Raw genomic sequence first — 12,836 nt, forward strand, 5'->3', positions numbered from 1 at the left:
CTGAGCTCTGGGTTGCTGACTGGGGAAGTGGTCCTGAATGTGTGTGTGCTGGAGGTGCTGCAGCCTGGGGTGCCCCCACCTCACTGCCGGGCAGCGACTTGTGAGCCTCCTGGCCGGAGCACACAAACAATGTGACCAAACACAGGCACACAGACACACAGCTGCAGTCAAACTTTCCAGGCGCATCACACTGCAGAGCTCAAGGCTGATGTGGCAGGAAGGAGCTGCAAGCAGCTCTCCTGCTGAGCACCGGGTGGGAACGAAGCAGGCACTGCGCAGTGCCCACTGCAGCCCTAGGTGCAGCAGACCTGCACGCGCTTGAGAGTTCTTCGATTTCAGTAACAGTTCTTCACCAATGAGACAATGCTGAGTGCTCCACACCTGGTTCCAACACATCCTAAAGAGTCCCTTTGCTTTTTTTTTTTTTTTTTTTTTTTTTTTTTTTGCATATCAAGAAGCAGCAAGAGAAAAGTTATGCCTCTTCACAAGCAGAATGGCAGGGACTGAATATTTGATCTAGCTGTAACAGCTGCCTTTCTGCACTTGGTCAGCTCCCTGAAAGCTTTCATCCTGCTTTTCCCTCTGAGAGTATCACAGAGCCTACAGGGATGGAAGCAGCAGTTACAGGATTGCTCGCTGCCCTTAACTCTCAGGGGCAGCTCACCTTGCTCCCATCACCAACGCTGACTGCAGTGACAGGCCATGTCCCCAGGTAAGCTTTAAATCCCATGAGAAAGCATGACAGGGGAAGAGAGAGCGGCTCAATGTGTTTCTTAGTCCTGCAGGTCCATGGTGGCAATGGACACATGCAGAGCACATGGTGAGCACTAAATGGAGGTGGGAGGTGCACGCAGGGATGGCTCACGGATGCTGTCAAGATGAAGAGAGATGCTTCACACTCCGATGTGTATCACTTTTCCACTCAGGTCAGCACTGCAGTGCTCAGAGCAGCAGTAAGCGTTAAACACATTGGATTTTAGTCACCTTCTACAAAGAACTGCCCCCTGTATATAGCTAAGAAACTCCTGTTACAGTTTTCTTACTGTAGTTGTCAATCATTCGTCTGCAGAATCCTTCTCCCCTCCCACTCACAAGTGCCCCTCTGTCTTTTCCTCTATGCAGTCTTCAAAGTTTGTTGGTTTCAAATAGTTTTTAAGTCATCAAAAGCCACAAATAGAAAAAAACATATTGACCTGCTTAACTTAGAACGCTCCGACACCTCCTGGTGAAGTCGTGTGTTGGCTCATTACCCAGATGGTAACACTGCTATCCCTTCCCAACATTATCTCCTTGCTAGAAAAAAACCTCGCAAAAGATGATGGAGATAAGCAGATACTTCAGATGAAAGGGAGAGGCAGCTCTACCCTAAAAGCAGTGCCCAAAGACATTCCACATCAACCCTTGATAATCCTTACCCAGAGCATTATTCCCACCAGATCAAACAAGAGGGAATGAGATTAAGGCCACCCTAAGTGCCCAATGGCAGCTCCAAAGTCCTGCCGGTGCGCCTCCCGGCTGCTGTTACCTTTCTTCTCTCTCTTGTCTCAAGACAATCAGATCTAACAGGCAAACTCCGACACTGGCAGGTGCTGTCCCTGCCAGCTGTCCTGTAGGCAGTCAGGCCTCGGGCCTGCGCAGAGCCTCCTCCTTCCCCAGCAGACAAACAGCCAACAGAAGCAGCTCTGTGTCAGCTCCCTCCTTGTGCTTTCTCTTTCACAGCTTCATTTCAAAGCAACAAAGTCAGACTTCGTCAGTTTCACCAGCCCAGAAACACCATAACTGTTTTCCGCTCAAGAGACAAACAATAATTACCGCTCCATCAACACCACAGGGTGAACTCTCAGGCATTTTAGTAAAACACACTTTGCACAGCTTTCCGTTAAATAATGAAAATAAAACCTTCTCAGTACCATAACATTAAACGCATTCACTGCTTCCCATGTCCCACGTTCCCATTTAAATGTCCTGAAGTCAACAGTTAAAGTGCAATTCAGAATCAGCAGTTTTATATGGGACTAAAACAGAAGCCAAGTTCTCCCCAGACAGCAGAACCTTTCTTAATGGCCCAACTCAAGCCAAAGGTGTGCTGTGCCGAACTCTGACTTCACACCAAATTCAATATTTACATCAGGCTTCCTTGCCCTGTCCTCAGCACAGTCCGAGGAGCCCAGTGAGTAGCAGGGAGGCAGCTTTGGAAGCGTGAGGGAGGAAGGGGTTGGGAGAGGTCACAAAGCACAAATGGTCATAAAGCAGATGTTATTTCAGAAGTACATTCTGGATGGAAGTTTTGTTTGTCTGAAGACAGGTATCTAACTTAAGAGTGGGACACTGGGTCTACGAGATGCAGCAACACAAACAGTGCAGGAGCTGCTCAGGGCAAAGCAGTGCTTTGTTGGAGCTCACAGACGGAGCTTAGGCTGGCTGAAATGGAAAACCCCTCACAACGTGTTTCACTGAAGCTGCTGAAGTGTCCACATGACTGCATCTCATTCTGGCAACAAACGCATTTAATAGCAGTGCTACCATCTGAAATGTGTATTTTATGATACTATTTTTGTAAGCTTGACTGGTCCTAGCTCAAAGAAGCTTTTGTAAATTATTCTGGCAGCAAAGAATGCAATTCAGATGCCATCACTGTACTATTAAAGTCCTCTATTAGAAAAGGTACACTTGCTCCTGTAGAGGACACTGTAAAAACACCAATGCATAATAATGGAAAAATCAAAAGCATCAGGGGTGAAAACAGTAACATCCAGTCTGCAGCACAGAGATCACAGCTGTTGTCATATAGAAGATGTAATTTATAGTTATATTACTGATGTTTAAGAAGATGGAAGAAACCCTGTTTATGTAATATACAAAACACACTCTCAAAGGGATTAGACTAAATAATGCCCTATATTCAGCATCTTCCAGTCTAATAAAGGACATAAAACCTGTTCAGCAATCTGTTTCTATTTTCAAAGACAAGCTATGGTACACATTACAAATACTGTTTGTAAAAGAGAGCTATGGAAAGAGGGTTGGTGGGATGTTCTGCATACATTAATGCTTCATTAAAAATGCCATAAGAAGTAAGAAAAAAAATCTAAGATACCCTCCCACATACGGAAAAGGATTTTAAAGCACTTATTAAATTACTTCACTTGCTTGAGCAAAAACATGAGCTTTCTTGGAAATCAGGACAAGCTGATTATATAAGACCCAGATAGTTCTTTTTTTAAAACGGTATTTCAACCCAAGAAGATGTGTATCTAACTGCAAAAAGAGAAAAAAAAAAAAGTGTGTGATTTGGGCTATGGTTGTGAAGGTGAACTTAGAGTAATTCTAAATGATATCTATTAATTCATTCATTTTGTATGATACTGTGAACACCAGTACTGCAACTGGGCTCTGACTCAGGTGAACGGGCCGATGGCGATGGGAAGCTCAGGGGGCTGTGCCCAGCTCCATGCCTGGCCTCAGGCAGCTGGTGGGGCAGCTGGAGGGCAGCGGGGTCAGATGTGGCGTGGCCCTTTGTTAGGAGCTGCTGGCATAGCTTCAAGTCATAGGGGAAAGTAGAAAATGTGCAAGCGCGTGCCTGTCCAACAGCAGAGCTGTTTAATCCGTACTGGGAGAGGTACTGTAAACCCTAATAAAATCTCCAACAGCATCACTTGTAGCACAAGTGACATCTTTTTATTTAAAATTACCTAATGAAGTGCTTGGTGCATCTGGGCTTGGGCAAACCAGAACAGCTGGCACCAAGCATGTTCATGGACGAGAGGTGCTGGCGGGGACATGCACAGGCATCAGCCCTTTGGGAGATAAGCTCCTCGCTGTGCTCAGTAATGGGAGGAGGCAAGTCTGAGAAAGAAGTGTTCACCCTAGGGGGACCCTGTCCTTCAGGCTGGCTCAAACCCTGCCAAGTGGAACAGTAATTTTCCTTTATGGGAGATAGGCTGGATTTTCAAACTTAATAAAATTAAAAACAAAAAGAAAGAAAGAAAAGGTGCCCTGGCTGCTTACAGAAGGGCTCCTCCCACACAGCTCCAGCCACACAGCAGGGCCATCTCAGCCAAGCTTACATGTCCTAGGGCAGCTGTTGGCCTGACAGCCCCCTGGTTCATGCCCACGCACCCTTCGTGGAACAGAGAAAATGCAGCTTTCAGGGCACGATGCAGCTGACCTATTTTAGGTGCCTGCTTCAGGATGAGATGAATCAGCCCCAGCAGTGCCTGCTCCTCTCTGTAAAGGGAGTATAGCACCTCCGGCCAGGTAAATCCCACCCTTTATGCTGAATACAAGCAGAAATAAATGCATAAAAACAGTCCAAATGCTCAGAGTACTAACATTGTGAACACTGTGCTGCATAGGAAGCATTTATGATCGAGTGCTGAAGAAAAACTGCAATTAGCTTTAATATAAAGCTGTAAAGATTCTGATCACACGTGTGAATTAATATCTAAGAAGCAAGTCCCCAGAGTAATTGCACAGTTGTTATAAATTGAAGTTGCAGAAAATTACCATTTGCAAGGCTGCACCAAATGCAAAGATAATTTCTTGAAGTAGGCCAGAGATCCGAAGGCCCAAGACGCACAAGGTCCAATTAGCACAGCCCAACTGCAGCACGAAGGCTCGGAGAGATACAAGGCCTGACAAATGAGCAAGCCGCCTGCAGTTCAGCTCAGGCTCATACACACAAAGGAGGCGCAGAGGACAAAGGACAGAACAGCGGGCTCAGAAAGCTTCAAATACTGTATTAAGGAAAATACAGTATGAGTGGAACAGATGGCCGCGCAAGAGGCTGGTTTGCTTGCCTGTCTTCTGCAGGGATCAGCAGCCTACCAGAAGTGACTATCATGACAAGAGATGGTCAAAGGGTGATGCACATGGCAATGCACAAACGAGTTAGCAGAGTGCGCCCAGCAGAATCATGTCCTTCACTCCCTGGCCTCGCTGCGCTCTGCACAACCCTGATGCATGGGGCTACAGGGGCAGCTCTTCCTGCAGGGAAGGGATGTGCTCAGCAAATCACAGCTCAGCAAAAGGCTGTCTGCTGGAGGTGGCACTGGAGATGGACAGAAAAGCAAGCAGCAGGGACAAACAGCCGTCTGTAGGGAAGAACCCCTGAATGCTACCAGCGGTGTTAGGAAGAGCAGGTCTCCACTGGTGCTCCTCCGTGCCCTGTGAGAGAGGACATTCAGGCAAAGCCCAAGTGCTGCACAGTACGATGCACAGGGACCAGCCTGACTGTAAAATGTTCAAGAGATAAACTCACAGTAGCATGTTCTTAGGGTTGTGAAATTTAAGTACTTTTATAGTTGTACTCATGCAAAATGAATATGAGTTCTGAGCTGAAAAGGCTGTTTGCCAGCAGTATGAGTTGGTCCAAGGGAAGATACACTCTCCACCTAAAATACACTTCTCCCAACCGTATTAACAACTTCGTGGTCAGAGCAACTTATCAGTATCTGGACGTGACCACCAGAAGCCTGTTAACCGAAACAGTCTGAACAAAGTTTAATCATAAGCAAAGACAATAATGTGTTGTAGTTTAAGGATGGCATTCTCAAATTTGTGCACAGAAATGAACAGTTTAGCCAGTACAACCAAGACAAAGACTACAGTAAAACTAATCACTGCTAAGTTACACATACAGCTGTGTACCTACTATCAGTGCTGTATCTCTTATTCATTTCCTAGAATTCAAGATGCCATGACTTGAGATTCAAGAAACCTAGTTTTGTAGCTAAACTAGACTAATGACATGTATGATTTTCAATATATACTGTTTCAATACATATACAAAGAAGCATTTTAATATTTTGGAAATAAATCCTATTACCATCTCCTGGTGATCAGTAAGTATTTCCTCAGTTGGTCCAAGCACTACAGTGGACTACACTGTGCTATCAGCTTCAAGAACAATAAATATTTATAGCAGACTCCTCTTGATTGTGTATTCTAAATAGTGCTTTAAAAGTGCAGATTTTCTCAAGTACAACCACCATTGGCTGGAGCTGGAGTCAGCTTACACAGTTTCAGCAAAAGCTGGCCACCTCCATGCACAGAAATGCCAGGATGGAGCTGGCTTCCAGTTCGAGTCTGGCACAGATCTACATGACAGCCTCTCCTGAGCCACTCAGGTGAGTATCAGTGAGATTGGGCCAGGGCACTGGGAAGATGGCTGGATAAGCGGGGCCATTAGGAGACAAATGATCACCCAAGCTTGAATCCAATGGATTTATGCACTAGTTCTGTGATGTTCATACAGCAGTTTGTTTTGAACAACAAACTTTTCCTAACATTTCAAAACACAAAATAGGATTCATCTATAAAGTTATCTACCATAGGAAGATTTCATAAAATCTGATGTAATTTATCACTTCCTGAAGATCCTCAGTTGATTTGCTGAAGAATAACACTATAAGGGTTACAAAAAAGAGTCTTCCATTTTAATATTCCTATCTCCATTTTCATTGTCTAAGCATGAAACACTTCTCTTTTGTTGGATAGTGTAGGATATTGCAGGATGGCTGCAGCCTTGACTTTTTAATGGTTGAGAGTTCTGCTAAAATACAGTGTTAATCTGAACCATCGTGTGTGGTTTCCTTCTTTTCCAAGAAGATAATGTGCTCATTCCAAAGGCACTGGAGGATTTGGATATGGCAGAGGAAGGTGTTCAGTTTACACATTCTCCCATTTTGCAACTCACCCTGTGAGTGGGGAGAGGATAACAGTAATTATTATGTCTCCTACAGCACACCTCTCTACTTTTTGTGACAAGATCTGGTGTCCCGATAGCTTATTGTCCAATTGTCTCACATTTTCAGAAGAAATAAATATGATTTTTACCGTATGAGTGCAAGCCTGTCTTTCTCAGAAGGATGATCATCGAGCCACTGAGAGTAGCGGGCAATGGACCACTCAGCCCTCTGATACAGGGGAACAAAAAGACACACCAATTACACATAAATGTGGAAAAGGACATACACGCTAATTGCAGAAACAAAGATAAAATAAGTGAAGTCAGTAAAAGGCACTGTTAACACTGCAGTGATGCAGAATTAAGAAATTGGAGACTATTTAACAGAAATAGCTCAATGCATTATTTTGAAAGCATAGAGGTATCTTCCACATCAGCTGTGCACCCAGTCCTGGCAGTGAACTGAATCTAGATTTCTTACTGCAATTTGCAGCGTACAATAGGACCTTCCTTTTCTTCTATGAGATGACAGAATACTAAAGAATTGAGAGACTACTCAAAATCAGATTATCATCTTCCTACTGTTAATGAAAATATGAAATCAATGACCATAACAGCTTTGTCACAATGAAAACAAAGTCAGTAAGTCTCATAAAATACAAGCTTGAATATTTTTACCTAAAATAGCCAAGGCAAACAGAAATATTTGTTCCTCCTCAGGACATCTAGAAAACAAAGACGGGTTAATCTCATTACCTGGAAGGGTGATTTTAACTCTGGCGGTGCTCTTGTAAATAAGAACTGAAGAATAATGCTGAATGGAATAACCTCTCCCAGGGCTGGGCTGCTGGCAATATGCTCACTGGTCTGGAACAGCAGTGGTCTGGAAAAATGCAACAATATACTTGTGAAAGGAAGGAAAGTCTTGACTTATGTACTAGAACAATACCTTTGTAGTGGCGATATTGTCACAGGATAAAATCACCTTATTTTTTTCCAGTGGTCTGTATCTCAGGTTTTCAACAAAGGTTCAGATTGTAAAAAATGTACCGAAGTTGCCTATTTTAATTAAACAGTACAGAACTGCAAATTTTATATTTCAGTGGAAAGATGTAAGGCAACTGCAGAACTCACTATCATAAAGAAGCAGCACTGAAAGCAACACAAGCACCATTTGGCCATGATTTACATGACAATGACTTTTAAATCATAGTCATACTCTGCATAAAATTTACAAGAACTTCAATCTATTTCTAATTTGCTTGTGGGTGTTGCCAAAAAAGCCCTCAGTTCAATCATAACTAACAAAAGGTAATAAATTAGTTTTGAAATACAGTTTGATCGCAGAACCAACTGCAGGCTGCTGTGCCCACAACTCACCTGAACGACCTCAGCTGCCTGTAAGATTTGCCTAGGTCAGAGACTCGGCGGCAGAGCGGTGCTACTGCTAACTCCATCTGTAAACACAAGGATTTGAATTTGAATTAGACTATCCCAAAGTATCAAGCTCAGTATTTCAGTGGTCTGCCTTTAAATAACAACCCAGACTTGCAGGCCAACTCATCAGTTTCTCACCGGTGGCTGCCTTTGGGACAAGAAGCTGTTCTTTCATATTGCAGTGCCTAAGCCAAATCTTCTGCTCATCCTTGGCAGCACAGCAAGCAGCACACAAACAATAGCTATAGATAAAAACGGGACATGCTCTTGTGAGCTTCCTGCAGCTGAAGCTTTGTCTGAGCTCATGTGGACAGTGATGAGTTTCCTGATGAACCACTTCCATTAAGAGCCCCAAAATTCTGATGTCAGAGTGGGAAGAAAGGAAATCTGGGCAGGTTTCTGCAAACCACTACAAATGCAGTAGAAATGCACACATACAAGGGCTGCTCCAAAAGTAATGCCTGCTATTTTATTTTATTGGCCCATGACAGCAGAGGCAGATGTTGGTGGTACGGCAATAGGGGCTCAACCTTCCCACCAATATCCCATTACATTTTGTTGCTGAGTGACAGATGGCAGCAGAGGGACAGTCTGACAGAATGGGGTCTGACATGGAAGTGAGGATGAAACAAAGCTGTGGAACTGAATTCCTCCGCACAGAAGAAACTGTACCCACTGACATTCACTGACACTTGCTGGATGTTTATGGAGACCAACCAGTGGATGTGAGCACAGTGAGGTGGTGGGTGGTGCATCTCAGCACTGGCGACAGCGATGGGAAAGACAAACCACTTTCTGAACAGCCGTGCAAATTTTTCTGAGCGTGGCATATAGGCTCCTGTTTATTGCTGGCAAAAATGCACAGCTAACAGTGGTGACTACGTTGGAAAACAGTGTTTGGTAGTTGAGGATTTGCTCTATCAAATAGTGTTATCGTGCTCTTGGTATCTGTTGAAGTTTGCATGGAAATAAATAGAAGGCATTACATAAACCTACATATTTCAGCTGGAAACCTTTTCCTTAGATGAAGGAGAAGATTTAGGTAGTTCATTCATGAATGCTCAGCCCTAAATGCAAGGACACAAAACCTGTATCAACTTGAAGGCAGCAGGGACCTACTACCATGGACTCACAGACAAAAGTGCATCCATAACAGCATTATTTCTTACTCAACTGTCCACTCTCTGTTCTGAGAATCCATCTTTAAAAACAAGCAATTTTTAAACTCTAGTTTTTAAGCAATATGCAGTTCACTTGTCTTTACAAACAAGAGCCAGGTTCTGCTTAGGTTCTTACATCATTCACATGAAACTAAATTCCCATCACAAAACCATCATTATCACTGAAGACATAGAAGTGAGAAAACAATTTCATCTCCAGATCCCAGACTGAACTCTTCAGTGCCATTACCTGGCAAAATTTTTGTTAACGTGTACAATAATACAAACACCACCGCTAAAAAAATGAAACACTGGGAAAATCCAGACGTGGATTAAGACTTTCATTTTGCATACCTGAAGTGTCAGTCAACAGAGGGATGCAAATTTCATTCTTCATGTCGATCTTTCAAAATAGCCGATTTAGAAAATTATTCAAACTGATTTCCAAGTAATGCATAATCACAACGCTTCAAAGGATCAGAAATGAAAACCACCATACAATAGCCTCCCATTTAAGTAACATGGCTGAACTTGTTCCAAAGCACTTGTGATAATACAGTATTTACAATGAAGTCTTCAATACTGCTGCTTTTCCCAGTTTTCATTTTCTCAGCTGGAATACCAGCTCCCAAGAAGCACCTGACTGCACTGCTGGGGTTCCTTGCCACTGTCAGCTTAAACAAAGACAATATGGGAAACTCTGTTGCCTCAGTTCTTCTAAAACTAGAAGAAATTTTATTAGCAGTCAAGAAATTTATTAGCCAGTCAAGACCACATCCTGCAAGCAGTGGCCTGCAATCCACCTTCAACAGCAACACATCACTTAAAAAATACATGGCATGCTTCCCATTGATGCCCAGGAACAAGATACAAAGCTGGAACACAGGAGGTGCCATCAGAAACTGAGGAAAAACTACGGTGCTGTGTGAGTGGCTGAGCACTGGCACAGCTGTCTGGAGGCTGCGGATCTCCTCCTTGGAGATCTCCAGAAACTGCCTGGCTGTGTCCCTGGGCACCCTGCTCTGGGTGTCCCTGCTGGGGCAGGGGTTGGGCAGAGGAACACAGAGGGCACTGCCAGCCTCAGCCACTCTGAGATTCTGTGTGCATAATGGGAGTCCCCTCCACTGGTTCTCAACATCTGTAAATTAGCTTCGTCATCAGTGGAGAGAAACAACCACTTCTGCTGTGGGAAACCCTGAGGGAAATATCTGAATTAGGTCAGGTGTGTCATGTTGTAGGACTAATCAGTAGGTGACACTCCATCAGACAAATCTGGGAGACTCGGAGCGCCCCAGCTTGCCATTTACACTTCCTCTACACACATAGAGAGGGAGAACCTCAGAAAGGTGATGGGTAAAGCTGTAAAGCTCTCGCAGCACAAAGCTGCTCCCTGGGCCCAGAGGCTTTGTAGTACATGCCTCACGTTCAGCATGCCATGGGATGCCAATATCATCTTGCTCAGGAGGAATTCTCAGCTGCAGTGCCTTGCTCTGAATTTGCTGGCACAAGTGAGCAATGCTGAGCACGCGCAGCTTCACCCTTAGGATTTCTGCAGGGAGGAGCGCAAACTCTATATGGTGATGAAGATTAACACAAGGTCAGCCAGTTGCTTCCACACTTCTGTGCATGTATAGGAGCCAAGAAGCTTCCATTCTGCTGCATGGGACAAGCAGCAAGTGGCCCAGAAGAAGAGCTTATAAGTAGGATTTGCTGCATAATGATACAAGATCCCAGCAGACCTTGGAAAACAAATGGCAGCTCTGATTTCTTCAGTTTCTTTTCAGGCAACAGCACTGACATCCTGTAGGAGCTGGAGTCCCTGAGCTGGTGGGAGCCATGGGCTCATAGCTGGGAAGAACTGGGGAGAAAAATCATTCTTTAGGGTGCTTTGGAGAATTTGAGAATAGGCGACAAAAAGCCATTCTGACTTGTGGAGACAGAATGCATGGATTAAACTGTACCCATGAGGAGGAAGATCCCTGCAGAGCAAAATATAATTCTGCTTGGTAAGTTTTAAGTGGTTGTTTCTCTCCTGAAACACAAAATGATGTAATGAGACATAAGTGAAACTTTCTACAGCTTAACCAACTCCTTATTAAAACAAATTTAAATGATTTCTCTTGAATACACTTAGCAGCTTCCATAAATCAGCACTTTTAGTCTTAAATGCTGAAGAGTAAGATTTTCTTTGGAAAATTCTGTTAATTCATCTTCAACCTTTATTCATGGTAGGAAATTATTAGAATTGGTAGAGCTAGATAAATTTAATGGCAGCAGATGGTTGTTTCGTGAAGCACTAGTTGCCAAAGGGAAAAAACTGTTTTTAAGCTTTGCAGCACACTATACCATCTCAAACTGACTCACAGAGAGTGGGAATGAGTGAAAACTAATGTGGTAAAAATGTACATAAACCACAGAAACTCATTTTGTCTTTTTTGTTAGGTTTTTTTTTTTTTTTTTTTTTTTTTAACCTTACAACACTAGTCTGCCATGCCTTATAAGCCGATCTCTTCAATAAAAACTATACCTCACATAATAACCAAGATTGTTTTTCCCCACTTGCTTTTAGCTGTTTGTCTGAGTCCAATGACTTGAAGAGATGCCACAGCATTTTGCCTCTTCTGCAATCCCCTCTGCAGGCCCTCTGCATGGCTTCTGTGTCCCTGTGAGCACCCTGTGGGCAGGCACCACTCTCCAGGAGTGGCTTCCTGGGAGGACATACTCAGCTAGGAACAGCTGCTGTTTTTAAAGAGCTGGATTTGGGCAGAGGATCGAGTGCACATCACTTCAGTTTTGCTACCCATCATCACCTGAAGCTGTATCAGCTGTCAATGCATGCACTGTGGTTCTGCTGTAACAGCTTTTGCTATGAGATACAGCTGTAGCTTCCAAAGCATTCTGGTGAGCTTTAGCAGGTTGGATGATGCTTCTGGCTGCCTGAAAGCCACTATTTGTACAATGTGTGCAAGGCCTTTTGTAAATTTTTGGGTTTTACAAACATATGGACAAGTAGCATCTTTTTCTTTTCCAAATTTCTCTTCAGAGATAGCAGACCTGAAAATTCTAGTCTTCATTAAATCTACTGAGAAATCAGGCATCCAAGACATAATGTGCAACCTCAACTAATGTGGGATAAACATTATCACAGGATCTCAGGATCTGCTGAAAGAGATGCAATAGGAAGCATAAGTGCACACTGAAAAGGGACAGTTAGAATGGAAGAAGGCCTAACGACTCTCTCCTTTCCTCTAACTTCATTCCAAATCCATTGCTTTGCCATGATATATTCATGTACTTTGCTGTTCTTCACAGAACGCAATGATAGATGCCTGCCCAACTTTTATACAAAACATATTCCTCTTCTCAATGATTCTTGCTCTCTAAGCCTAAAAAAGCTGTATTAGCTTTTCTTCTCAGATGACACTGCCATAGCCCATGGCTAGATGGTCAATTATCTGTTGAACTATTCACTGGCTAGCCATATTGTACAAAATCCATCACACGGCTGGCTTTGCTAATTGCATTATGTTCAGCAACTCAAGGGTGAAGTT

At 43.6% G+C, this 12,836-nt stretch overlaps 1 protein-coding gene across 1 annotated transcript in view; it reads right to left on the bottom strand.

Annotated features, from left to right (window-relative positions):
* The window catches only part of COG5 (component of oligomeric golgi complex 5), a 182,346-nt gene that overhangs the window by 2,022 nt on the left and 167,488 nt on the right, over positions 1 to 12,836 (bottom strand). The window contains exons 19-21 of the mRNA XM_042816184.1: positions 8,069 to 8,145; positions 7,445 to 7,571; positions 6,838 to 6,917 (exon numbers count right to left, since the gene is read on the bottom strand). Coding sequence (XP_042672118.1) covers positions 6,838 to 6,917; positions 7,445 to 7,571; positions 8,069 to 8,145 — 284 coding nt within the window. The remainder of the gene's footprint in view (positions 1 to 6,837; positions 6,918 to 7,444; positions 7,572 to 8,068; positions 8,146 to 12,836) is intronic.

This window comes from Centrocercus urophasianus, unplaced genomic scaffold, assembly GCF_019232065.1.
Source record: "Centrocercus urophasianus isolate 14NV4802_14NV808 unplaced genomic scaffold, USGS_Curo_1.0 seq_15, whole genome shotgun sequence".
NCBI lineage: Eukaryota > Metazoa > Chordata > Aves > Galliformes > Phasianidae > Centrocercus > Centrocercus urophasianus.